General features: G+C 42.6%; 1 protein-coding gene across 6 annotated transcripts in view; it reads left to right on the top strand.

Annotated features, from left to right (window-relative positions):
- adprh (ADP-ribosylarginine hydrolase) overlaps positions 1 to 27,765 on the top strand; it is a 140,338-nt gene that overhangs the window by 43,622 nt on the left and 68,951 nt on the right. For 4 of the 6 annotated variants that reach the window (XR_007932893.1, XR_007932892.1, XR_007932891.1 and 1 more), the window contains exons 1-2: positions 20,605 to 20,755; positions 21,224 to 27,725. Coding sequence is in view for 2 of the 6 variants with exons in the window: in XM_051914340.1 (XP_051770300.1) it covers positions 20,115 to 20,243 (129 nt within the window). In the remaining 4 variants the exon portion in view is untranslated. Of the gene's footprint in view, positions 1 to 20,114; positions 20,244 to 20,604; positions 20,756 to 21,223; positions 27,726 to 27,765 lie in introns of those variants that run through there. The other 2 variants (XM_051914341.1, XM_051914340.1) reach the window with 2 other exon arrangements.

The raw sequence follows: 27,765 nt of genomic DNA, 5'->3' as shown, positions 1-27,765 counted from the left end.
TAAAAGACAATTTTCCATTTCAACAAATATTTCATATTTGGTAACAAAAGTTACAGTATTAGCCCCCGGTTTCACAGACAAGGCTTAAGCTAGTCCTAGACTAAAATGCATATTGTAGCCGTTTTAACTGAAAGCAACTTGCTCTGACATATCTTAAAATATGTCAGTGCCATAGTTTTGTCTCAAAATGCACACCAGTAATGTTTTTTTTCTAGGGCATGTTTATAAAAGCTACTTAAATGCCCTAATTAAACTAAGGCCTAATCCTGGCTTAGTCTAAGCCCTGTTTGTGAAACCGGGCCTAGGTGTCACAAATGAACAATGAACAATAATGTTCTACCTTTAATGTACATGTTAAAATATATTAGTCTGTATATAAACAAATATTAAACAATATATGCTGTACAATTGACAGTTCATGTTAACTAATGAATTAACAAATGTTCATAATGGTCTCCTTATTCTAAGGCAGAGATGGGCAACTCTTTTCCTGGAGGGCTGATGTCCAGCAGATTTTAGTTCCAAACCTAATCAAACAACAGCAAAACAGTAGGCCCTAACAATCAATTGTACAATGTATACAAGTAGCTTAAAGTCCCCCTGTGAAGTCAACCCGCCGTTCGAAATCTCTGGTGTTTCTGACGTCACAAACTACCTTGTAACCAATCACGTCAACATGTTTAGGCTTTAGCATATCATTAACAGGGGAGTCTCAAGAGGAGTCTGTTTTTCTGTTGATATGAAAAATCAGATACATTTGGCAATTTATAAGGTGAATTATGTATATGATGTATATATGCCTTTCTCCATTGATGTTCTGAGTTGTTCAGCGTTTGTAAGGATGCTGATTGTTAGAAGGCAGCTGTCTCACTCTGAGATTAGCTGATTGATAACGTAGTCAAGCAAAAGGCTAATCATATTAATTACTGTTATGTGTCCGACTCTGTAAAAAGCGATACCATTGTGCAGCGTTTACCTCAGTAAAGCTGAGCAAGTGGATCAGGTTTTCTAAGCTGGTGTCAATGAGTAGAAGTGGTGCTAATTTGCATATTCATGGTTACGCATATACTAAATGATAGTCTTAACCTCAGCCTCAGACAGATGTTCGCAGCTCCATTATTGCAGTAAACTTGCACAACGTTCTTGAATGAATAATTTATTAGATGCACACCGGTCTGTCATTGTAGGGACATCGACTTTACATTTTCACGTCCCTAAACATGACGTGGAAAAAAACAAACTGTGATTGGCCACCCTCCAGCGTCTCTGTACCCTCAGCGTCAGCGTACCCTCCAGCGTCAGCGTACCCTCCAGTGTCACTGTACCCTCCAGCGTCTCTGCACCGTCCAGTGCTTGAGCCCGCAGGACAACAACTTTCTATCCAACAGTCATTACACTGTCTAACAGTGGTGACACACCTGCCTCATCAACTCCAGCCCAAACCACCTGTATGAGTAACCCAAAAATACTCAAGTCAAGGCCCAAAAGAACTACATGCACATTCTGTAATTTGATTGTGAACAAGAAAAACATCAAGATACACATTCAAAGACATCTCTCATCAGAAAATACAGATGTAACAGCAAATCGCCATCTTCCATCCCAAAGCATAGACTGTAATAAGGGCATTTTCACTGTCTGAAGAACTTTTTCTGGATTTGGAAACAGACGCTGATGCTGGAGGGTGCACAGACGCTGACGCTGGAGGGTGCACAGACGCTGACGCTGGAGGGTGCACAGACACTGGAGGGTGCACAGATGCTGGAGGGTGCACAGACGCTGGTGGCTGCGGAAACCCTGTTGGCTGCAGAGACACAGGTGGACACAGGTGCACATGGTTCAAAAATAAATTTTGCCAAGTTATAATCCTTGCACAATGGCAGCAGTGATAATGATGGCTTTTTAAACATCCACTGTGGCATCTATACATTTTATACAAAGAGAAATTTAGGTTTACAAAATACTCATACCTACTTTATTCTTATGGCAATGTTCAAAATTAAAACTGTACACAAATTAACAATGGAATAAAATACTCAACATTACTAGTGGACAATTTGTAAATTTTTACAAGATCTGCAATATTTATTGAAACTGACAAATACCTCCGTGTTTAACAGCTGTCTTCTTGTGGGTTTGCATATGTGCCACAACATATGTATACTCTCCCATTGTGCTACAGAACTGGCATTTGTAGTTTGGGCCTTCAGAAATTGGATTTTTCAATATTCCTTCTCTACAAACTGTTGGATGAAGCTGGAAGCAAATAAATTAAGAATTGTATTTTTTACACACATCAATATTTCATCAAAAACACTTTACAACACTTTCCAAAAGAGTCATGTTCTCATGTGTGTATTACACCCACATCATTTCAGTAAGCTCATTAATTTCTCTATTCAGGCTGAAGTTAAACAGTAAAATGGAGAAAATTCATTTCAAGTTATATTAATTTAAATAAAGATGCATTTTCACATTTGTCTGGATTAGTGTGGAAATGGCCTAAATTAATATTTCCAATAATGCAAACATTTTCATTTTTTATGTGTGGGATATGTGGGAAAAAAGAATAATGCTACAAACTGCATGTTACAGATAGGGCTCCCAAATTACCTTAATGTTAATTAACCTTAATGTTAATTATTACACCACATTGTAAACCTCAGGTCAGCCAACCACTTATATTATTTCATTAACGTACAGCTAACGCTAAACTAATTCATTCTACATTTCAGTTTGACACGGCTACCAAAGCAAAGTTACAATATTCGGCTAGATAGCTTATTTTGTTCTTTTTGCCCGCAAATAGTTATTACCCTGCCAGAACGTAAAAATATTGCTTACTTAACAATACTAAGAGAGGAAGTTTAAGTTTTAATAGATTATCAACTCCAGAAACAATACCAAAATGTCTTACTACTGTATAAAAATGATTTATACACTTCAATTTAAACAGTTATCTCTGGAAAATATACTTCCCGTTGTCTCTAAATGAGCTGCCATCTTGCCGTGTGGTTCTGTGTGATTTTGGACAACTTCAAGTTACGCCCCCTGCAACAAGTTACGCCCTTTTCCTGTTACGCCCCTCTCTTGCTCTCTTGCAGTCCGCAGACAGACCCATCTCACCTGGTTGCTGCCACACACGCTTGACACCATCTGAACCAAATACGTTTATCTTGGTCTCATCAGACCACAGGACATGGTTCCAGTAATCTGCTTGTTTTCAGCAAACTGTTTGCAGGCTTTCTTGTGCATCATCTTTAGAAGAGGCTTCCTTCTGGGACGACAGCCATGCAGACCAATTTGATGTAGTGTGTGTTGTATGGTCTGAGCACTGACAGGCTGACAGTGGCCCTAATATGGCCTAATTTATGGCCCCTATTTTCTGGGTGCTGTCACTCAAACTGACTGGTCAGTGGTTGTCAAATATGTTTTATGAGTGCTGTGAGCCCTGATTGGCATGGCAGTGGTTGTCAGTGGCTGTTTTTATGGCTGAATTTATGGGTGTTGTCCCCCTGATTGGCAGGTCATGAGTGTCAATGAGATATAGGGTCAGATAGATTTATAGTTAGATATATGGATATATATATATGGCTGTATCCATTAAAATTACATGTCTGGGCATGTTCTTTTTAAAACAACTGTGTGTGTGTGTGTGTGTGTGTGTGTGTGTGTGTGTGTTATGATAAAATCTTTGTGTGTATTTTTACAGGCCAACATATTTTGTCAGGGCTATGTCACACCACTGTGATGCAAAGTTCCACACACTTGTAAAGGCTATAGATAACTTTCAAACATAATCTTTATACAGAATTATCCAAAACACCTAAAATTCAAAACCCCAAATCACTAAGAAAAGAGGGTACAGCACACATTGAAAAGTATCATTTATAAATATAGCTGCAAGCAGCGATGACGGGCCCAAGCCCGGTGGCACCGGCAACCCAGTGGCTTCAGGGAAACTGTGCACAGCGGGCAATAGGCATTTAAAATGGGTAAACATAAAAGGAATATGTCAAAGTCATTTGAATACACCACATTTACTGCAGCAGTTGGTGCTCATATGATCACAAACCACGACAGCCACATTCATGAGATCGTTTAAATCTAGATGAATTTCTTGTCATAGAATGTCATAGGTCAGTTTCAAATGAGTGCAGAATATCATCCTAATATTCCATGTCTGTTTCTCTCAGACAACCTCTATAAAAATTCTAGAGCAAATTACATACTGTTATTTGCGCAAATTCAACAGTACTCTGAGAAATGTAATCCAGTCTTAATGCGAATGTCTGTGATTGCTGATTTTATATTATCCTAACACTTCTCTTCATGTGTTTTCACCTCCCTGAGCTATCGTTTGTGCACCAATCTTAAGCACCAAAAGCATGCTTTAATTTAATTTCAATATGTGTGGTATAAAAAATAAAATTATAAAATTAATAAATAGAGCCAAATCACAGAACCTGCAAAGATGATTTTAACATCAGTCTCAGGTAATAGTAGGGTATGTCTAGATTTTTCTGCTCACTTATGCAAGTTTATTTTAAACAACCACTTTTATAATCATGTGAAATTTACTTAAACAGGGGTTTTTAATACATTTGAATTATATCAATAAATAATTAATTTAAAAATAATTTTAATTGTATAAAATAATAATTGTAACTCAAACAACATTTAGAAAACTAGTCCTGTCCTAATAGTGATATAGTGTCATGCCTCAATTTTAAATGATTGTGAAGTTATCATTTGCAGTTCATCAGTAAATGGGTAATCAGTAAAAGGGTTAAAGACCACTAATCAAGATAGATTGTAACACACAGACGGAGACCCACACACAGAGACGGACCCACACACACACACCGACGGAGTTATGGGGGAGGGGGGTAGGACAGAGAGAGACAGAGAGTGTGTGTAAAAAATCCACATTCAAACCAAAATATCTGACTTCCTGATGGTCAGAGCTAATGACTGCAATTTGAAAGTTGTCCAGCTTAATGAGAACAATATGATGTGTGTGTCGAGTTTCATGCAATTTGAAGCATGTTAAGAGCCTCAAAAATACCTGAGAATCTTATTAAAGTTTGACGTGTTACCATGGGAACAATATTTAACATATCACAAATACATTCACAAGTCTACATCTGCCATGTTTTGACATTATTGTGATGAAGTTTGAAGCAAATCAGGTAAAAATAAGAGGGTGATCTCAAAGCATTTTGAAAGTGACACACTTCCTGCTGCCAGTTGGTGGCGCTATAACTTTGACTCACAATAGTCACATCCATGTGATCGGGCTCCTACAACCAACACACTGCTGAAGTTTCATTAAAATCAATCAATGTATGCAGACGTTTTAACACACTTCCTGGTTCCCTTTTCTCGCTATAAATTCGCCAAGCCGTTTGAGATATCAAAAATCCGCTGGCAATTTTTCATCATCAATGTCTGGACTTCATGCTGACCGAGTTTGGTGGTGATCGGATTAATTGCCTAGGAGGAGTATATCGAATTCCAGAGCATGCATTTTTTAAACAACCTATAATAGCCGACTTCCTGTAGAGCTGGCGTATAACTTATAGCACGAAAGTTGTTAGGCCCAATGAGGTCTATATTTGTACCGAGTTTTATACTTATACGTGCAAGCGTGTTTGATATATGGACCAAGTTTTTGGAACCCGTTCAAGGGGGCGCTGTTGAGCCCCCCTGCCATGCCCAGGTACCAGCTTCTGTCCGGCCCTGATGGCCGACGATTGGAATGTGTGTGCAAAGTTTCAAGAGTTTTCAAGCATGGTAAAGGCCCCAAAAGTGCCCGAATAGTCGGGAAAAAAATAAATAAATAAATATAGCTGCAAGCAGCGATGACGGGCCCAAGCCCGGTGGCACCGCCAACCCGGTGGCTTCACGGCAACTGTGCATGGCGGGCAATAGGCATTTAAAATGGGTAAACATAAAAGGACTATGTCAAAGTCATTTGAATACACCACATTTACTGCAGCAGTTGGTGCCCATATGATCACAAACCACAACAGCCACATCCATGAGATCTTTGAAATTTAGAAGAATTTCATGTCATACAATTTCATAGGCCAATTTCAAATGAGTGCAGAATATCATCCTAATCTGCCATGTCTGTGTTTTTTTTCTCAGACAACCTCTATAAAAATTCTAGAGCAAATGACATACTGTTATTTGTGCAATCTCCACAATGCTCTGAGAAATCTAATCCAGTCTTAATGCGAATGTCTGTGATTGCTGATGTTGTATTATCCTAACAATTCTCTTCATGTGTTTTTAACCTCCTCGAGCTATCGTTTGTGCACCAATCTTATGCACCAAAAGCATGCTTTTCAATATGTGTGGTATAAAAAATAAAATGATAAAATTATTAAATAGAGCCAAATCACAGAGCCTGCAAAGACAATTTTAACATCAGTCTCAGGTAATAGTAAGGTACATGTCTACATTTTTCTGCTCACTTATGCAAGTTTATTTTAAACAGCCACTTTTATAAAATCATGTGAAATTTACTTAAATAGGGGTTTTTAATAAATTTTAATTATATCAATAAATAATTGATTTAAAGACATGCGTCGTACATGATGTTTGCAAACACAGCACATGACTTTCTGTAACGCCCATGTCAAGAAAACACACACTCTCTGTAAAAACAAAAAAACAAAAACAAAACAAAGATTTAAGTCTTGTGTGAATCAGAATATGAAATCACAGGTGTCGGTAATAATAATTGTAACTCAAACATCATTTAGAAAACAACTAGCCCTGTCCAAATAGTGATACAGTGTCATGGTTCAATTTCAAATGAGTGTGAAGTTATCATTTGCAGTTCAATATTTTTATAATTACATCGATTAATGGGTAATCAAACACACACACACACACACACACACACTTGTTTTAAAAAGAACATGCCCAGACATGTAATTGTAATGGATATAGCCAGTGTGGTGTAGGGGTAATGCTTTCTTAATGTTTTGAATCAAATATTTTGACTCAATTAACATTCATTGACCAAACAAGTCATTAACAAGTCATTGACCAAACAGCACTTATTTTGATACTGAGGTGTAAAACTTGCTTGGGTGACTTTCACCCCCACAATCAAAGGAAAAACATGGCCACCATCAGTTCCCAACAGATTAGAGGAAGCCAGATAACCAGGATTCAACAAATGCCAATCTGGGGTGAGATATAACCCCCCATAAATATATCCATATATCTACCTATAAATCCATCTGACCCTATATCTCATTGACACTCATGACCTGCCCATCAGGGGGACAACACCCATAAATTCAGCCATAAAAACAGCCATTGACAACCACTGCCATGCCAATCAGGGCTCACAGCACTGATAAAGCATATTTGACAACCACTGACCAGTCAGTTTGAGTGACAGCACCCTGAAATTAGGGATCATAAATTAAGGCCATAAATCATCATTCTGACACAAAGTGTCATGAGTTAGGTTTGTTTTTCTCCTCTCTCTCTCTTTTTCCCTGCTTTGTTCCTGCACTTGGTCCACCTGTTCGCAATCGCAATCAGCGCACTCACTGATTGCTATTGCACCTGTTTTTCTTTGTTCTCTTCTCCTATGCTATTTAATGTCGCCCTGTTTCTGGCTTCGTTACCTGTTTATTGTTGGAAGCGTTATGCTCACAAGTCTATTTCTGTTTTCTAAAGTCAAGTCTAGTCTGTCTTGTTGAGTGTGACTCACCAGTTTTCCTGTCCAGTGACCTGCTGCCTGCCTGTTCCTGTCGGGACTCGTTCCGAGGTGCTGTGTGTCTCAGCTGGGGCTGTCTGTGGAGTTTGTGTGTGTCTGTGTGAGTTTAGCCGCCAAGGTCACTGATCTTACGAGCCAACTTCATCTCCGACGGGAGCAAGCTGTCTCGCCCGTACCTCGTAACTCCAGTGAACCCAGGATAAATAATCCCTCTTGTTATTCGGGTGAACCATCGGGTTGTCGGGCCTTTCTAACTCAATGTGAACTTGTATTCTCTCTTCAGCTCTTCAGCTGGAGCAACTCTCCAGAGTTGCTTTCGTGGTTTCTCTTCTGACTGGACGAGTACGCAAGTGGGGAACTGCCGTCTGGGAGGCTAGTTCAGAGTGCTGTCAGCAGTTTGCGTCTTTCAAGGAGGAGATGATTAGAGTGTTTGATCGCTCTGTCTTTGGTCAAGAGGCTTCTCGTCTGCTTGCTGCTTTACGACAGGATAAGCGATCTGCGGCTGACTTTGCTATTGAATTTCAGACTCTGGCCGCTACCTGCAACTGGAACGAGCCGGCTCTTACTGCACGCTTCCTGGATGGGTGCTGGTCATCGTGCTGCTACCTGTCCAGTAAAAGAGAGGGCTCGTCAGTAGTCAGGGGAGTGACTCCCCACCGCTCAAGACTCGCACTACGTTCCAGGCAGTTGTGCGCTGGTGTGGTTCGTCGTTTACCTGTTCCGTCCTTATTGACTCTGGTGGAGAAGGGAATTTCATGGATGAGAGGTGGGCCATAGAACATGGCATACCCCTTTTGTGAACTGACTGACCCTCCCACCGCTTTTGCCCTGGATGGCCGTGTCCTGTCTAATATTCATCGAGCCACTGAGGCGGTTAGTTTCACTATCTCAGGAAATCACCAAGAGAATATTTCTTTTGTTTTTCATTCTCCTTTAGTTCCCATTGTTTTGGGTCATCCATGGTTAGTACTGCATAATCCCCAGATTAATTTGGTAGAGAGAGCAATTTTATCTTGGAATTTACCGTGCTATGTCAAGTGTCTTGTGTCTGCTATTCCTGCTGTCTCGTCTGTCTCTGTTTTTCAGGAGGAGTCTATTGATCTGTCTAATGTTCCTGAGGAGTACCACGATCTGCGGCTGTGTTCAGTCATTCATGGGCCACTTCTCTCCCTCCCCACCGGCCCTACGATTGTAGCATCGACCTCCACCCGGGTACTATCCCTCCTCTCGGGAGATTATATTCCTTGTCTGCGCCAGAGCGAGAGGCGCTTGAAAGGTATCTGTCTGAGTCATTAGTGGCCGGTACTATTGTGCAGTCCTCCTCTCCCGCCGGCGCAGGGTTCTTTTTCGTGAAAAAGAAGGACGGCTCCCTGCGTCCCTGCATAGATTATTGAGGGCTGAACGACATCACTATTAAGAACCGCTATCCTTTGCCGTTGATGTCGTCAGCCTTTGAGATCTTGCAGGGAGCAGGGATTTTCACAAAATTGGATCTGCGTAATGCATACCATTTAGTGCGCATAAAGGCGGGAGACGAGTGGAAGACGGCGTTCAATACTCCTCTCGGTCACTTTGAATACCGGGTTCTTCCGTTTGGGCTGGTAAATGCTCCGGCTGTTTTCCAGACGTTAGTTAATGACGTTCTAAGGGATATGCTCAACGTCTTCGTCTTTGTGTATTTAGACGACATACTCATATTCTCGCCCTCGCTCCAGGAGCACTTCCAGCACGTACGACGTGTTACAGCGCCTTTTAGAGAATCTTCTCTTTGTCAAGGCTGAGAAGTACGTTTCTCTGTTCTGGCATGTCCGCCAACGGAATTAGTATGGATCCTGCCAAAGTGCAGGCTATCACTGATTGGCCCGCCCCTGACTCTCGTGTTGCCCTTCAACGATTTCTGGGGTTCGCTAATTTCTATCGACAGTTTATCCGTAATTTCAGTCAGATAGCAGCCCCGTTAACGAGCCTCACTTCTGTCAAGTCCCGCTTTGTCTGGTCCGATTCAGCCCAGCATGCTTTCGCGCGTCTGAAGCAGCTGTTTTCCTCCGCGCCAATTCTTTTCACTCCTGATCCCCAAAGACAATTTATTGTGGAGGTAGTTGCTTCAGATGTGGGGGTGGGAGCAATTTTGTCGCAGCGCTCGTCTCGTGATAATAAGATCCATCCGTGCGCGTTCTTCTCTCACCGGCTTTCATCCACAGAGCGTAATTACGATGTGGGTGACCGCGAACTCTTGGCTATTCGGTTGGCGTTGGGGGAGTGGCGCCATTGGCTGGAGGGGGGTCGGTCCATACGATAAATGGATGGACCGACCCCCTCCAGCCAATGGCGCCACTCCCCCAACGCCAACCGAATAGCCAAGAGTTCGCGGTCACCCACATCGTAATTACGCTCTGTGGGTGAACCTTGAATATATTCGTTCAGCAAAGAGATTGAATTCGTGTCAGGCTCGTTGGTCGCTTTTTTTTGCCCGTTTTGATTTCACGATTTTGTTTAGACCCAGGTCTAAGAACCTGAAACCCGATGCGCTATCTCGGCAGTTCGGTTCTTCAGAGGACTGTTCCTCCACCAAACCCATTTTGCGCCAGGGGTGTGTGGTTGGGGTACTCGTCTGGGACGTCGAGCGGTCAGTAAAGAGAGCGCTCTCCCACGTTACAGCTCCTAAGGGGTGTCCGCAGGGTAAATTATTAATTTCTGAGTCTGTTCGCGCCGCTGTTCTCCGCTGGGGTCACGCTTCTAAGCTCGCCGCTCATTTGGGCGTGAGGAGTACCCTGGCTAATGTTCGTCAGCATTTTTGGTGGCCTACCATGGCTCGCGATATTCGCCGTTTTGTGGCAGCCTGTCCTGTCTGCGCTCAAGCCAAGTCCAGTAATTCTCCTCCCGCGGGTCTGCTTCAACCTCTCTCGATTCCTTCTCGCCCCTGGTCCCATATCGCTCTGTATTTCATTACAGGGCTTCCCCCGTCCAGTGGCAATACGGCAGTCCTCACGGTTGTTGATCGTTTCTCGAAAGCGGTTCATTTTGTTCCTCTGCCTAAACTTCCTTCCGCTAAGGAGACGGCGCAACTGGTTTTGATCATGTTTTTAAGATTCACAATCTTCCTACCAATATCGTGTCCGATAGAGGACCACAATTTGTCTCGCATTTTTGGAGGGAATTCTGCCGGCAGGTTGGTGCGACTGTTAGCCTGTCGTCAGGATTTCATCCCCAGACAAATGGCCAGGCCGAACGGGCCAACCAAATTCTCAGGCGCTTACTTCACTGTCTGGCAGACCGTAATCCCTCATCTTGCTCACAACTCTCAACCGTCGTCGGCTACCGGCTTGTCTCCTTTTGTTGTTTAGGCTATCAGCCTCCCCTTTTCTCCTCTCAGGAGCCTGATGCTGCCATTCCCTCGGTGCAGGCTCTTTGTCTGGCCAAAGAACGCACCCATCGTGCAGCCAACCGCCGCCGTTCACGAGCTCCTAGGTACGTTTGTGGCCAGAAGGTTTGGCTTTCCACACGTAACCTGCCCCTCGCTGCGTTCTCTCGGAAACTGACACCTCATTTTATTGGTCCTTTTCCTATTGTTAAGGTGCTCAGTCCAGCAGCAGTGCGTCTTTGATTATCGCGCTCCCTGCAGCGTGTTCATCCTGTATTTCATGTCTCGTGCATTAAGCCCGTTGTTCGTGTTCCCTCCAACCCCTCTCCCCCTCCCGTCCTTGTCGACGGCTCTCCCGCCTATAGGGTTAAGAGATTGTTGGACGTCCGACCTCGGGGACGGGGCCATCAGTATTTGTCCGATTGGGAGGGTTACGGGCCGGAGGAGAGAAGCTGGGTACCGGCCCGGGATGTGCTGGATCGTCCGCTCATCGAGGACTTCCTCCGCTCTCGTCGGTCCTCCTCCTCAGGAGCGCCTGGAGGCGCTCGTCGGGGAGGGGGTACTGTCATGAGTTAAGTTTGTTTTTCTCCTCTCTCTCTCTCTCTCGCTCTCTCTTTTTTCCCTGCTTCATTCCTGCACTTGGTCCACCTGTTCGCAATCGCAATCAGTGCATTCGCTGATTGCTATTTCACCTGTTTCTCTTTGTTCTCTTCTCCTGTGCTATTTAATGTCGCCCTGTTTCTGGCTTCGTTGCCTGTTTATTGTTGAAAGCGTTATGCTCACAAGTCTATTTCAGTTTTCTAAAGTCAAGTCTAGTCTGTCTTGTCGAGTGTGACTCACCAGCTTTCCTGTCCAGTGACCTGCTGCCTGCCTGTTCCTGTCGGGACTCGTTCCGAGGTGCTGTGTGTCTCAGCTGGGGCTGTCCGCTCGCTACTACCTGTCTGCTGCGAGTTCAGGTTCTCTGTCAGTGACAAGAGACGTTTTTCCTGTGTTTACAAGCCCTTTCTTCAGTTCTTCAGTTCTGTGTCCAGCAACTTCTTTCTGCCTTTGGACGGCAGACTGCCTGAGTTTATTATTGAACAGAATAAACCTCATTTCCTGTACCTTGCGTTTGAGGCCTCTGTCCGAACCATCACACAAAGTGTATGTTATTCTACTTATCTTTACTTGGGGCATTTGGAAACAAAGCTTGCCTATTTCCAAAAGTAATCACATGCATCTCTGATAATTATATTCTCTGTGCGTTGAAAAAAAAAACATAGATTAAACACACTCGCTACAGACACCCCCCAAAGCGGAGGCATTATAGCATTGCCAGCGGCACTGAGCGGAGTTTTGCCACTATATGGCACTCACCATTATGGCATCATCCCCTCCGAGACCATGACACGAGCACTGCCTCGACTGCACAAAACGCTTCCACAACGAGAGAAAGCGCCAGTCGCATGGTGCTTCCACTTGCCGCGTCCTGTGTAAAACCAAAAACTGCCTTTAGATGAGCTGCCTTTCCTCCTAACTCGCACGTTACAGTAGGCTCTGCTATAAACAATAATGTTAAAATGGAATATTGATACACTATTGTGAAAACTTACTATCGTGATTGTTAGCTGTATTGATATTTCTGCACAGCCCTACAAATAAATACCTAGGGTTGTGTTTGTTTTCTTCTAAGAGGATTGAAATATAATCAGATCTAGCAGTTTTTAAGGCCTTTCTGTACGCAAGCATGCTCTTTCTCCATGAAATGTGAAAAACCCTAATTTTGTTTTCTTCCAGCTTTTTTCCATTTTTCTGGCTGCTCTTTTAAGGGCCCAAGTGTGCTTGTTGTACCATGGCGTTGGACTATTTTTAATCTTTTTAAAGCGCAAAGGTGCAACTGTGTCTAAAGTGCTGGAAAAGAGAGAGTCAATAGTTTCTGTTGCAACATCGAGTTCTTCTAAGCTATCTGCTATGCTGAGGAGATGAAACTGATCAGGAAGATTATTTATAAAGCGATCTTTAGTGGTAGAAGTGATGGTTCTATCATATTTGTAACCGGGAGTCGGCTTTGCAGCCTTGGCTAAATGAAGTATACATGAGACTAGATAATGATATAATTTAATCCAGCTGATCTTAATGGTTAATCAGTGGATCATTTGGTACACCTATAGATTTCTATAGATATTGATTCTATAGGCATAGTTTCTATAGAACTTATTTGCAATTTCGGATATGGATAACCAAATGAATTATAAGCAATTTATCTTACATAATGACCACAATTTTCAAAGTGTGTGTCTGTGTGGTCCTGGTAAACACTGCGTTGTGAACCAAATGTCCCAACAAGGATGGTAATTATAGACCTTGTTTGGACATTTTTTTTTTTTTGGTCCCCATGAGGAAAACAGCCTATAAATCATACAGAATGATCTTTTTTAAAAATCTAAAACAACCAGTGTGTGTGTGTGTGTGTGTGTGTGTGTGTGTGTGTGTGATAGAGAGAGAGAGAGAGAGAGAGAGAGAGAGAGAGAGAGGGATTTGAAATTTGTGAACAGAGCAGGACAGAGTAAGGGAAAAGAAACAGTCATTGACTGTATAACTTCAGATTGATCAGAGATGCATCAGAAGAAGGGAGACAGATGGCATCGTTTTACATTATAGTATGCCATGTAATACTATAAACAGATTACTATGGTAGAGACTGCCACATTACTGTAACTCACCCTTCATCTGTAAAGATCAGCTACAGTATAGATTCAGTTATATGGTACAGTGAGATCATTTACTGTATTGGCAACAAACTCTGTTCTAGCACAGAACATCATGACTGTGTCATACTTTACACCTTTTGATTATGTCATGGCAAATTCGATGTCTCTGTGTCCCTTCAGTTCTGGTCTCGAAGAAAAACTCACAGAGTCAAAGTTCCAGGTCTCAGAAGTATTTTACTTTATTGTCAAGCAACAAAGTGAGATGCCAGCTCCACCTCTGAATCTCTCTTAGCTGGGGCACAGTTTTTATACATTTTTCTTATCTCTTAAAACACACCAAAGTAATATCATTGGATGGTAATATCCACCCTTACATTTTCCCATATTCTCACTTACAGGTGCTCTCCCCCCACACATCTTTCCCATGTACTCGCCGACCTTTCTACCATAGTCATTTCACTAATATGATTGCAGGTGTTGCTTATGTAAGAGACAATTTTCTTAGTAAGGGTGACCAACTTCTAGCTACTGTACATCTTTTGACTTAATTTCTCATGGGCCTTCTGCCAATTTGATGGTCAACCCTTTTCCCATGGGCCAAATGAAACATTGTATCAAACCAGTCAATACACCCCAGAAGCAAGAAGCCTTCATATGACGCACTTAACAATGGTCTTGTTCATTTCACAGCCACCTGTTGTCTGGTGGAAAATTACCAACAAAATATGCTCAGTGGCCAAGTAAACTTGTCTGACCCTTACAGTTACATAGGCCAAGAGGCCTCAAAACACTTCTAAATTTTATAGTAAGCAAACTAATTCTACAATTGTTTTCTATAGGATGGATAAAATACTCCATCAATAACACTGAATAGATACTATTACAAACATTATGGATTTTATGTCAATTATGTAATTTAGGTAATGTAAGTGTATTTTGTAATTGTGGCATCTGTAGCCTGTGTAATTATTTCAGCAACACGGGTGATTTGAAACATGTATCTTGCATTGTTTGCTATTGAATAAACTGATTGTTAAAAGTACTAAATTGAAAGAAGAATATACTGTTGTGTTTCAGTGATTAAACCAAATGTTCTCATTAAATATCACAATGATCTTGTGTTTTGAAACAGTGATTATGTAGAATGAAAATATTACTAGAATGAAAGCGTGAGATCAGGTTTTGAAAGTAGCTGTGTTACAAGTGTGATCAGTTAAGATTTTTGTACTGAGAGTTTTGAAAATATACACCTTAGATGTGAAAATAGTACCAAAGCGAATAAAAAAAACTGTAAAGTATGATTATGACAATGAATGGGTCCTGACACGTTGCTGAACTCCAATAGAGTTTAGAATATCTCTAAATGCCAATCCCAGTGTGTCTTTTCTCATTATCTACATGGATATTAAAATCACCAACAATAAGGACTTCATCCGCAGCCAGTACTAACTGATATTTATATGATTTATTAATCATCATCTTATACACACGTTAATTTAGGTTACTGAAGTGTACCAGGAAAGCTTGGTAACCATAAGTTAATTAAATGCATTCAAATATGTACACATTCATTATTAATCTTGTGCCTAATATGATGAAAATGGCTTTGTTAATGTTTCTTGTCCTCTAACAATGACAGTTACTAATTTTTACATTACATGATTCATATAAATTATAGGCCTATTTTCAATTCAAAATGACTAAAATAAACAAAAGTTTATTAGTTTGCCTGATTATTTTTTGTAATGTAAAATTTCTATCCTAAAACATCTGTCAAATATGAAATTTTTAGTTATTTACGTTATTTAGTTATTTAATTTTTTAGCTATTTACGTCTTATCTCACACTTTATGACCATTAGCTGAAGCGTCGTGCTGCGCTGGAATTCGTGCTCAGCAGCTTCTGTGAACATACAGCCCACCTACTGTGATTTGATTGGTCATCTTCAATATTTTGTCATTGACGAGTGGTGACAGATGGCTGAGGCTGAAGCATGTGTGAATTCATGCCAACATTATTGGCTGATGGCAGTCTGATGATGTTACATGGAGTGGCTGAGCATGCAACAGGGTTTCTGCATTACACATCATCAGATTTGAATTCTTTGAAGGAAGACGCGCAGGCATACCCAAAGCATGGCAACATGACGCAACATCTATTAACATCACGGCGATAACAAACACTTCTCTCTTCAAAGTGCTCTGTTACTGAAAGACCTTTGCCGCTGAACCCCTAAAGAAGCTCTTCCTGTTAGTCAGGATTCCTAGGAAAATGAGCTGACATATATCCACCAAGCTACTACCTCAAGTGTATACTGGGGGGAGGAGGCTACTGAGAAAGTGGGGTGCCGTAGCACCTTTCTCAACTACTGTCTGCCAAGTGGCCCTTATCAGATAAAGGTTGCCCATTCCTACAGCTCTAGCAAGGAGGCGTAGACTTCTACCTCTGGCCAAAGTGCTGGTGGAAAGAACAGAGAGTCGGCCACTAACGGCGACAATGTTAATTTTTTTATGCTCTGTCACTCCATTATTTCCTGCTAACCATTAGGAAACATGTTAACATAGTTCCACCAAAATGTTCACGTTATAACCTCCAGTACCATGCTGGAGGGGTGACAGAAGATGGAGTGGCTCAAAGACTTATATGCAGGGCAGTGGAGGAGGCGGATTATCAAAAACATCCACCTTATCTCTCTTTGCACATTTTATTCCTCAGAACTAGACACGCCACATAAGTTGCTCTCAGTCTGGTCGGAAGTGAACGCAGAGCAGGCTTCCTGAGCCGACATGAAAGCAATGTTTTTTACTAAATCTCCATGTTGGATCGGAAAATTTTGCAAAGTAAGCTTACATATCCAAAAATGGGACTTAAGAGCAATGGAGTTATCAGGTGTAATGACTGAGACAAATCAGACACAATTATTTGTATATTTAACAAATAATTGTTTAAAACTCACTTTGGGGTCTGTCCCCCATCCCCCGAGAAGACTAGTCTGTACAGGGGGCCTCAGTTACAAGTTTTATTGCGCCGAAGTATGTGGGTTGCCACATGGAAGAGCAGAGACAAAGAGACACATAGTCCTCAAAACAGACTTTCCTGCATTAATTTATAGATTAACTGATCTATAAATGAACATACATCCCATGACATTATTATAACTGTCTTGCAAACTGTTATGTGCATGATATCTGTTTTATGCATATTTTATGATAAGAACCAAAGGTTAACGTAAACCAACCCATACCAAGTTTGGTGTCTACGAGTTTGTATTTTGAAGATTTAAATGATTGTGTATATGATATATTGATTCCTCTGCAACATATCAGCATTACAAGAATCTTCAATAGTTTCTTCAAAACAACTCAGCCAGTTTAATCACGCTCAAAGACAAGAGCCATAAACTCCCCCAAAAAGGAAGTTCCCGCTACAGACATTCCACTTTGCTCATTCTCCTAGACCTTAAGAGGAGACGCACAACTCCGCCTCTGTCTCTTGCTTCTTTTGGATGGACTGAAGAGACCCCCTTTGCTGCAGGCCTCTTCAGGCCAAGGCCTGTGGGCCTGCAAGGCCTGTAGTCCTAAAACTGCACCCCAGCCATGTGCTCATCTTTCCTACTACAAGAGTCAAATTAACAGCTTAAGTTGTTTCATATTTCCAGATTGTTTTTGACTTTTCCCATAGCTCCATTTCCTGTCCCACTTCCGGTTCAACTCTGCTCATTTTTACCTATGTCTGTGTGTGATTTGCGTGTATGTTATGTGTTTGTTAGTTTAGTTATGCGTTTGTGATTTAGCTAATAAAACTTCTGCACAATACAAATTTGGTTCTGACTGTCTGCAATAGATTGCCTCTTAAATGATCAGATCTTATTACCTGCTCTGTAAATTCTTGTTACAAAGCACTGGAAATGCTAAGAAAGAATTATTTTTCTGTGGCCATGAAAAATACCATTCTCTTAGAATTAATTAATAATCTGAGTGTTCACAGGATGAACTGATTTATTACTGATAATTCGCTACACAGGAGAATTCAAAGAAAGAGAATACTCACATCAGACTCCTTCCCACGCTCGGCCTACAATCCCCACTATCGTTTCGTCTTGCTGCCTCGGAAGCAGCAGGACCCAAGCTGTGAGATGCAGATGCTTGACTCAAACCCCTCAAACCCCAAGCAGAGGCGAAGCTACTCACAGCGGATACATCGCCATGAATGCATCCAGCTCCCTTGAGAGCCGAATGTGCTTGATTCTCATCCCTCGAGAGAGAATCAAGCAAGAACAGAGCTTCCTAGTGCAAATGCAATGCTGTGAGTGCATTCAACTCCCTCTGGAGCAGAACGCGCTCCATTGAAATGCTCAATTTTACCCCTTGAGAGAAAATCAAGGCAGAACAGAGCCATTATTTTTTACATGCACATAGAAAGCGACATCCTGAAGACAACAAAGCTGATGACGTGTAATGCAGGCACTTGACACAGCATCAAGTTCCCTCAAAAGGGAACATCTTGGATACTGATGTAACCTCCATTCCCTGATGGAGGGAACGAGATGTGGTGTCGAAATGCTGACACTACGGGTCACACTTGGAAACCCCAAACACCTCTTATACTTCAGAAAAGGCCAATAAAAATTGGCTAGTGGAATTTGCATGCACCATTTTCCTGGACATACGGATATAAAGGAGGCAGCGTGCACCAAACTCATTCAGATTTGTGCTGTGGAGCTGAGAGTATGTCCCGGCCATTTTAGTGGGCAGTTCAAGGTAACCGAGATGTTCCCTATCTGTCAGTCACTTCAACGTTAAGTTGAAATGCTGACACTAGGGATCCTTATGGAAAACGCTACAACACTGGACTGAGCTACGAGGTCGGATGTCGGCAAACATAGTGTGCCGTGTAACAGGTGCACTTGCGACAATGTAACCTACCCAGCTCCCACATAAGACGAACTAATTCATTCATACCACTCTGTGGTCAAGTCACGTCACCTTTATTTACATAACGCTTTATACAATACACATAGTTTCAAAGCAGCTTCAAAGTGATAACAGGAAAATGATGCATTTTGGCTGTTGTTCAGCCTCAGTTCAGTGTTGATTCAGTTCTGATGTAAAGATCATCAATTATTAAATTAGTTAATTTCATCTAGTTTCAAGCAGTTTTGCAAAAATTATATCGTCCAGCTCAGTTCTGTTGTCATACAACAGCGTCAGTACAGTCGGATAAATAATATTGTTGAATATTAAGTGTCCCCAACTAAGCAAGCCAGAGATGACAGTGGCAAGAAACCCAAACTCCATCAGGTGAGAGAATGGAGAAAAAAAAGGCTCAGTCGGGGGTCCAGTTCTCCTCTGACCAACAAACGAACATGGTGTCATTATGATTTAAGATTCCCTTTTGCTACCTTTTCTGTTCTTTTTTTTTCTTTTCTTTTTTCCTTTTTTACAGCTATTGCAGACCAGAGTGCTGAGGAAGCGCTTTTCCTCCCAGGTGGGAGAAAGAACACTACAGAGACCACATTCTGCCCTTGGGTAGGTTCACATGTGGAAAACCATCACGTGGACTCACTCTCAGGAAGTACCACACATAACTTGGAAACTCACATGGACAAAAAAGTACATGTTATCACCTCAGGGCGTTGTGTGCAAGCGGTACACCCGGCCAGTTGCCCGCAGTTTTACCTGTTCGTACCTGACAAGACACACATGACAAAACTGGCTTAACCCTGATATTGTAAAATCTCACAAAGGTATTAGGTGTCGCCCAACCTGTCACTCTGCAGATATCTGTTAGAGAGGCGTCGTTGGCTTATGCCCAGGTCGATGCAACACACCTCGTGGAGTGTTCTCGTACTCCAAAGGGACAAGCACAAATTTGCCATGGTCATGTTCTCGCAGTGAGGTGTAGCGCATGCAAATTCCATTCGCCAATTTTCATTGTCCTTTTCTGAAATATCAGAGGTGTTTGGTGTTCCCAAGCATGACCGCTAGTGTCAGCATTTCGACACCACGTCGAAGTGACTACCAGATAGGGAACCACCTTTATAAAGCAAAAAACAAAAACAATATACTGTGTAAAGCACAGAAAAATGTACAATGACTGTTTTAAGTTACCATTATATACTTATTGATATATTTTAGACCCCTTAACCCTGCCCCCATCAGGAGCAGGACTGGACACCCCTGTAGTTAGTACCATGATAACTTTTTTAAACAACATTACCATCATTAAATTAAAGTAACATCAACATTTGTAAATGTTGTCCTAGCATTATATGGTATATGATATCTAGAATGTGTCTATATTAATGTTAAAATAAATGAATAAATGTTCTTGCAGTACTGTGGATCATTACACAGCTGGCATGCTGCTCAGCGGTGCAGGAGATGCTCTGGGTTACAGAAATCAGCTGTGGGAATACAATCAATCCGGCCCTGCCATCCACCAGGTCAGACATGTAAAAATTCTGCTGTTAAGAAATCTTTGCTAATGAGACATTAAAATTTTTAATATTTTGGTCACAATTTATATTAGGTGTCTTTACCATGTACTTACATCAAAATATGTTAGGCACAACATACTTATTGTGTTCATGTTGAAAGTAAAAGTGAAAGTGACATGTGAAGGCCAAGTATGGTAACCCATATTTGGAATTTGTCCTCTACATTTAACCCTTCCAAGTTACTGCACACACATTAGGAGTAGTGCGTAGTAAACACACACACTGAAAACTATTTACACACCCATTTTTGATGTGGTGCCCGGGAGCAATTGGGGTTAGGTGCTTTGCTCAAGAGCACCTCTGTATAAAATCCCTGTTGACTCTTATTTTGAATTCGTTAGTGACATCACATGTGGGCGGAGTCGTGGACATGCCCAAACAAGTTCAGTAAAAAGACTGTTCTGCCGCTGCAACGAGAGAGATCATAGTTTGTTAGATGTGTGTGCGTTCTTGACAACGTAAGTTTACATTAATATACATTGCCGTGTGAATGTGTATGTATATAGACGTTTGTATGCATATTCAATGCTATATTGTTTTGCCGTGATATTTATGCTCGTGCTAAGAAGAGTTTCTATTAACAGACGGACAAATACGTGATAAAGTTCTGTGTTTCCTGCAAATACCTATACTAATGATGCTGAAATGGATCGCTGGAATATTTGTACTGATATTATATTTGTATTACAGTTCGATTGTGTTGTTTACGTGATGTTTAACGAGTAGGCCTATTTGATTGTGTTCAGCACGATATCATGACGCAGCAGTTGTTCTATTACTGGAGCAAGTGCTCCGCCTAGTGGGCATTAGTTTAATTTCAGTCTGTATTCCCAATTCAGCGTTGCTTTATGGGTGATGTATATTTGCAAGCATTGCACTTGATATTTGAGAAGTTTATTTAATTTATTATTGTTATTTTATTTCAGAAACCACACACACTCACACAAACTGTATCAAACCCAAACTGCTGGACTATTGGAATAAATCAATGCTTTAGAACCGAAGCTGTCTTGAACTTTTGCCTATAAACCTTCTGATCGAGGTTGAGGATTAGATGTTGGCAAGCCAGTGCATCCACGCACATACATCTTTAACAAAGTGGTCCTTCGAGCCGGATACAACATCTCATCCTCATGGCAGCATCACGGGATTACATTGAAGAACAGCAGGGTCTCCGTCCTAGCAGGATCCGACGAATTCCTGGACATCTGGAAGACTTTGTACTTACTTCCCAACCACGGCAGCTCGTTCCACCCTCTTTGCAAGAGGATTTACAGCATATGCATATTAGTGAGACTATCTCTGCTACCGATGTGGACTATAGAACTTCTACTCCAGAAAGGCATTGGACTGAGCAGTATGCTGAGACTACAAGGTTACGTAGAGTAGAGGAGTGTGTTTGGAATGTACAAGAGCAAATCAGGGAACTACAGAGCACATTACAAATGTCTCTCGAGCAAGGCAAAGGTTCACCACGCATGCATCAGGACTACTACCATGCCGCAGGTGCTGGACATCAAAGGTCAGTCCCTCACTTAAGCAGTCAACGGCAGTCCATCCAGCAACGTAGTGCCAGCTTGCCTCTTCTCTATGCAGACACAAGACCAGGTTCACAAAGCCCTGATAACATTGAAGTATTAAAGTACTCTTCTCAAATGATACCTGCACACTCATCAACCACAGCATTACCTCAACTACAGAGTCAGCCTCCAGTCCAGCTGCCACAGGGGTTATTACCTCAAGCTCAACAGCCCTTGTCTCGTCCAGCATCTGTCCCTGTTACTGAACGTCATGTAGCACGACATGAGCCGCGCCCAGGGTCTGCTCCAGCAGGTATGATACATCAGCCATACATTTATCAACAGACTGGTGATCATCAGCAGACATATCAGCCACAAGTCCCATCCTTTGCACAACAACGTGTACCTCCAATGACATCATCTACGTCTACAGTGTACCGAACTGTACCTAGCAAACCGCCAATTTATGCACCTTTGATTACACCTGTGCAGAGCAACACTGTGAATCCCAATTACGTCCAACCACAGTTCACACAGTCATTCCCAGCATTTGCTCTAGCACAGCCTCTGATGTCTCAGTACTCGGAACCTCCCCCACTGCAATCTGTAAATTATCCAGATCCATACACACAGGGTTATAGACCTACCAGACTCCTAGATGCAATACCTCAGCCACAGTCATATTCTGCACCATTCCCTTCCACTGTACAGCCAGTACAAGTTCCAAGCATGGTGGAGATGGCTATCGCTTCCTCTTATGGAATACCTAAGCCTAAGCTCATTCATTTCACCACTGGGAAGGAGAGTGATTTTGCTCTGTTAAAAAAGGGACTTGATGGCATCCTGGGCCCACATCTTCATTTAACGGAGGACTATAAATTCCAAGTGTTACTTGATCATCTCAAATTACCAGCTGCCTTTCAGATAGCTAAGAGATACATGTATGACCCCATGCCTTATACAAGAGCCATGCAAGCTTTGCAACAGCGCTATGGACAGCCCCGACAACTGGTACAGGGAGAAATCGGCAACATTCTCCGCACACCTCCACTGAAACCAGGAGATGCTCAAGGATTTGAGGACTTTGCATTATCAGTTAGTACTCTTGTTGGCCTCCTTAATACATTGGAGGGGTCTTCCAAGACAGAGCTTATGTGTGGTTCCCATGTTGACAGATTGCTCACTAAGCTTCCATCCTCTCATAGAGATAGCTTTGTTGAATACTGTATGACCAAGGGCATTATCCAGAATGGGACTGATAGAACCTACACTCTTCCTGAGTTTGCAGAGTGGCTTGAGAGAAAATCACAAGCGCTTCAGATATCAAGGAGAGCAGCTGATCTCTACAGTTCAGATAAACCTCTCTCTGAGAATAGAGAACAGAAAACCCTGAAGCCACCAAAGATACAATCCACAATCAACTATGGCAAAGATCATGCGACAGAAAAGCCCTCTGCCTCATCTACCTCGTCTTTCCAAACAAAGAAAGAGCAGACAAAAGTCAAGAAACGGGAAAGCTTTAAGCCGTACTGCCCCTTCTGCAAATGTCAACAGCATTACCTCAACTCTTGTCCTGAATTTGGTAAACTGAATGTTGCACAAGTAACAGCATGGATAAAGGACAACAACAGATGCTGGAGATGTGGTAGAGGTCATGAGCCTGCAAACTGCACCTTGAAAAAGCCATGTTCCAATTGTGGTGAACAACACTTGTCAATTCTTCATGAAACCGCATCCAACATCAACAAGAGCATCCTTACTGTGAATACAGTACCCCGCACGGTTTACCTTGATCAAGTAACTCACTCAGGTAGAGTTATGTTGAAAGTTGTTCAGGTCAGACTCCATAGCAAAGGGAGAACATTGGACACATTTGCCATTCTAGATGATGGGTCTGAAAGGACCATAATTCTCCCCACAGCAGTGCATTACCTTGATCTGGAGAAGACAGATGAATCACTTGCCCTCAGGACAATTAGACAAGAGGTAGTAGAGATCCAGGGTGCATCAGTCTCATTTGAAGTGTCTGCATCTCTGAATCCGAACATTCGTCACAAGATACACACTGCCTTTACCGCACAAGAGCTGAACATTGCCAAACAATCCTGCCCTGTGGACATTTTAAAGCACAAGTTTGTACATCTGAGGGACGTTCCCATTATTCCTTTCAAAGAGGTACAGCCCATGCTCCTTATCGGTTCTGATTACCCTCAACTCATCACACCGATAGCTCCAGTACTTATGGGCCCATTGGGTAGTCCTGTTGGAGTTAGTACAAGTTTGGGCTGGGCCATTCAGGGTCCAACTACATTCCTTGACCAGCCATTGGAGACTACTTGTCTGAACATCTCGCTGTTCCACTCTCCCACACAAGATCTGTCTCATCATGTTGAAAAGTTATGGCAAGTAGACATACTTCCCTTTCAGCCTGTGAAAGACATGACACGATCCAAGCAGGACAGAGATGCTCTTCAAATGCTGGAAGCTAAAACGAAGAGAGTAGAAGTGGATGGAGTCTCTCGCTATGCAACTCCTCTTCTTCGCAAAGGGAATGCAAAAGTCTTGCATGCTGGAACAGAATCAGTCATGGCTCTTCTAAGGGCCACTGAGCGCCGTTTAAACCGAAATTCAGAGCTTGCAGAAGTCTACAAGAAAGAAATACACAAACTGGAGCAGGCAGGGTATGCAACAAAACTCACACCTGAAGAGGCTATGGGTACAGATGAGTCATGGTTTATTCCCCACCATCTTGTGCATCACAACAACAAAGCCAGGGTTGTGTTCAACTGTTCTTATCAGTTCCACCAAGCTTCACTGAATGATCAGTTACTCCCAGGACCTACATTGGGTCCATCATTGCTGGGAGTTCTTCTCAGATTCAGACAATATCCTGTGGCCATCAGTGGGGACATTCGTTCAATGTTTCACCAAGTGCGCCTCCTTCCAGAAGATCAGCCTTTGTTACGTTTCTTGTGGAGAGATCTGGAAAAGGAGAGAACGCCTGACATCTATGAGTGGCGTGTTCTTCCTTTTGGGACCACATGCAGTCCATGCTGTGCCATCTACGCCCTCCAGCGTCATGTCATAGACCATCGCGAAGGCAATGAAGACGTGGTAGACTCAGTATTGAAATCCTTCTATGTGGATAACTGTTTGCAGTCTCTTTCCACAACTGATGAGGCCAAACAGCTCATAGACAAGATGAGAGCTTTACTATCTGCTGGGGGATTTGAAATAAGACAATGGGCCAGTAACTACCCAGAGGTAATTGCTCATCTACCAACTGAAGCAAGGTCGGAAAGCTGTGAGCTATGGCTGACTGTAAACAAGACAGACCCACAAGAGTCTACACTCGGGCTCTCTTGGCACTGCCCCTCTGACAAGCTTGGCTATCGAAATCGCCCACTATCCACAGAGGAGCCCACTATGCGCAATATTTATAGACTGCTAGCCTCTCAATATGACCCTCTTGGTTATATTTTGCCTTATACCACCCGGGCCAAAATCTTTGTTCAAGCTCTGTGGATAAACAAAAGAGGTTGGGATGACTGCATTGAAACGGAGATGCTTGCCAAATGGCAAGAGTGGACCAATGAACTGCAGTATCTACCCATGGTAGGCATGCCAAGGTGCTATTTCCCAGTCTGTCCAGAACCTGACAATGACAAGATCGAGTTGCATGTGTTCTGCGATGCTTCTGAGAGGGCTTACGGTTCGGTGGCATATCTGCGTCTCCAAGACAAGGAGGGCAGGATTCATACCTCATTTGCTATGGCTAGATCCCGTGTTGCACCCAAAAAGCAACTATCAATGCCCCGACTGGAACTGTGTGGTGCCCTTACCGGAGCACAACTGGCTAAACTCCTCTTAACAGAAATTACTCTACCCATCCATAACACTATTCTCTGGACAGACTCCACTACAGTTCTCACTTGGATCAAATCTGAATCCTGTCACTACAAGGTGTTTGTTGGCACACGGATTGCCGAAATACAGGAATTGACCAGTGCAGAGAACTGGAGATATGTGGAATCAGATCTAAACCCTGCTGATGATATTACAAGAGGGAAATCTCTCTATGAACTCTCTCAGGTATGTCAGTGGAACCAGGGCCCTTACTTCCTCCAGCAGTCACCAGAAAACTGGCCCACACCACCTACCTTATCCTCCACTGATGAGAATGAGCTAAGAAAGTCATTTTTCTGTGCTCATGTTGCTGTTCTTCACTCCTCCCTACCAGATCCAGAGCAGCACCCAACATGGCCAGACTTGGTTCAAGCTACCTACCGGTCTGCACATGGGGCCTTAGCACCCTCAATGTCAGCCTCACAACGTGTTGATACTGAACTGCTTCTTCTCAGACAAGCGCAGCAGGATAGTTTTCCTGATGAAGTCCATGCACTTCAGAATGGCAAGGCCATACGTGCTAGCAGTAGGTTAAGTACTTTGTCACCTGAATATGATCAAACCTTGGGAGTAATTCGGGTAGGAGGTCGCCTTCGCAAAGCTGAGAAACTTGATGTTGAAACCTTGCATCCTATTGTATTAGCACCTGATCACCCCATCACTAAACTCATAATACAAGATTACGACAACAGACTTCTTCATCCTGGTCCTGAGCGTGTCTTCGCAGAGTTGCGAAGAACTTACTGGATTATCCGAGGCAGACAAGCCATAAAGAAATATCAACACCAGTGCAAAGAATGCAGGAAATGGCGCAGTAATCCAGTCAACCCTAAAATGGCAGATCTCCCTGCTGCTCGTCTTCGCTTATACCAGCCTCCCTTCTGGTCAACTGGAGTCGATTGCTTCGGACCATTTACAGTAAAGATAGGCAGAAGACATGAGAAACGATGGGGAATCGTTTTCAAGTGTCTCACCACAAGGTGTATCCACTTAGACCTCCTGCATAATATGGATACTGACTCCTTTCTCATGGCTTTACGCCGCTTCGTTGCACGACGAGGCAAACCCTTTGAGTTAATATCCGACCAAGGTACAAATTTCAGAGGTGGGAATCGAGAACTCCAAGAAACCTTCTCTGCACTTGAGCCAGAAATCAAAGAAAAACTGAGTGAACAGAGTATTTCCTTTCAGTTTAATCCTCCACATGCACCTTATTTTGGTGGAGCCTGGGAGCGTGAAATATGCTCTATTAAATCCTGTCTTCAAGTAGTACTTAAGGATCAAGTTGTGTCAGAGGAAGTACTGTCTACTGTTCTGGTAGAAGTGGAGGGAATACTAAATTCTAAACCACTTGGGTATGTATCATCAGAAATATCAGATTTGGACCCAATTACTCCAAATCTCTTGCTGATGGGGCGGCGGGATGCCTCTCTCCCTCAAGTGGTTTATGGCACAAGAGAATTGCTCGGAAAGAGAAAGTGGCGACATAGCCAAGTCATAGCTGACCAGTTCTGGAAACAGTTCATTCAGAACTACTTGCCAAGTCTACAACCCCGTGCTAAATGGCAAAAATCTACACCAAATCTATTGGTGGGACAAGTAGTTATGGTTGTGGACTCTCAACTGCCACGAGCCCTCTGGCCAGTAGGCAGAGTAAGCAAAGTTGTTCCCAGCAGCGACGGAACAATTAGAACGGCTGATGTAACTATTGGGAACCGTGTCTACTGTCGCCCTGTTTCTAAGCTAATTGTTCTACCAGAGATGCCCACTAAGACCAATGGTACCTAACTTCAGAGAACAGGGATCTTTATTTAATTTCTAATTTGCTGTACAAATTAGGGGGCGGCTGTATAAAATCCCTGTTGACTCTTATTTTGAATTCGTTAGTGACATCACATGTGGGCGGAGTCGTGGACATGCCCAAACAAGTTCAGTAAAGACTGTTCTGCCGCTGCAACGAGAGAGATCATAGTTTGTTAGATGTGTGTGCGTTCTTGACAACGTAAGTTTACATTAATATACATTGCCGTGTGAATGTGTAT

The sequence above is a fragment of the Ctenopharyngodon idella genome, chromosome 12 (genome assembly GCF_019924925.1).
Source record: "Ctenopharyngodon idella isolate HZGC_01 chromosome 12, HZGC01, whole genome shotgun sequence".
NCBI lineage: Eukaryota > Metazoa > Chordata > Actinopteri > Cypriniformes > Xenocyprididae > Ctenopharyngodon > Ctenopharyngodon idella.
Note: the sequence above shows the minus strand (reverse complement) of the source record. Positions and strands in the feature narration are given on the sequence as shown.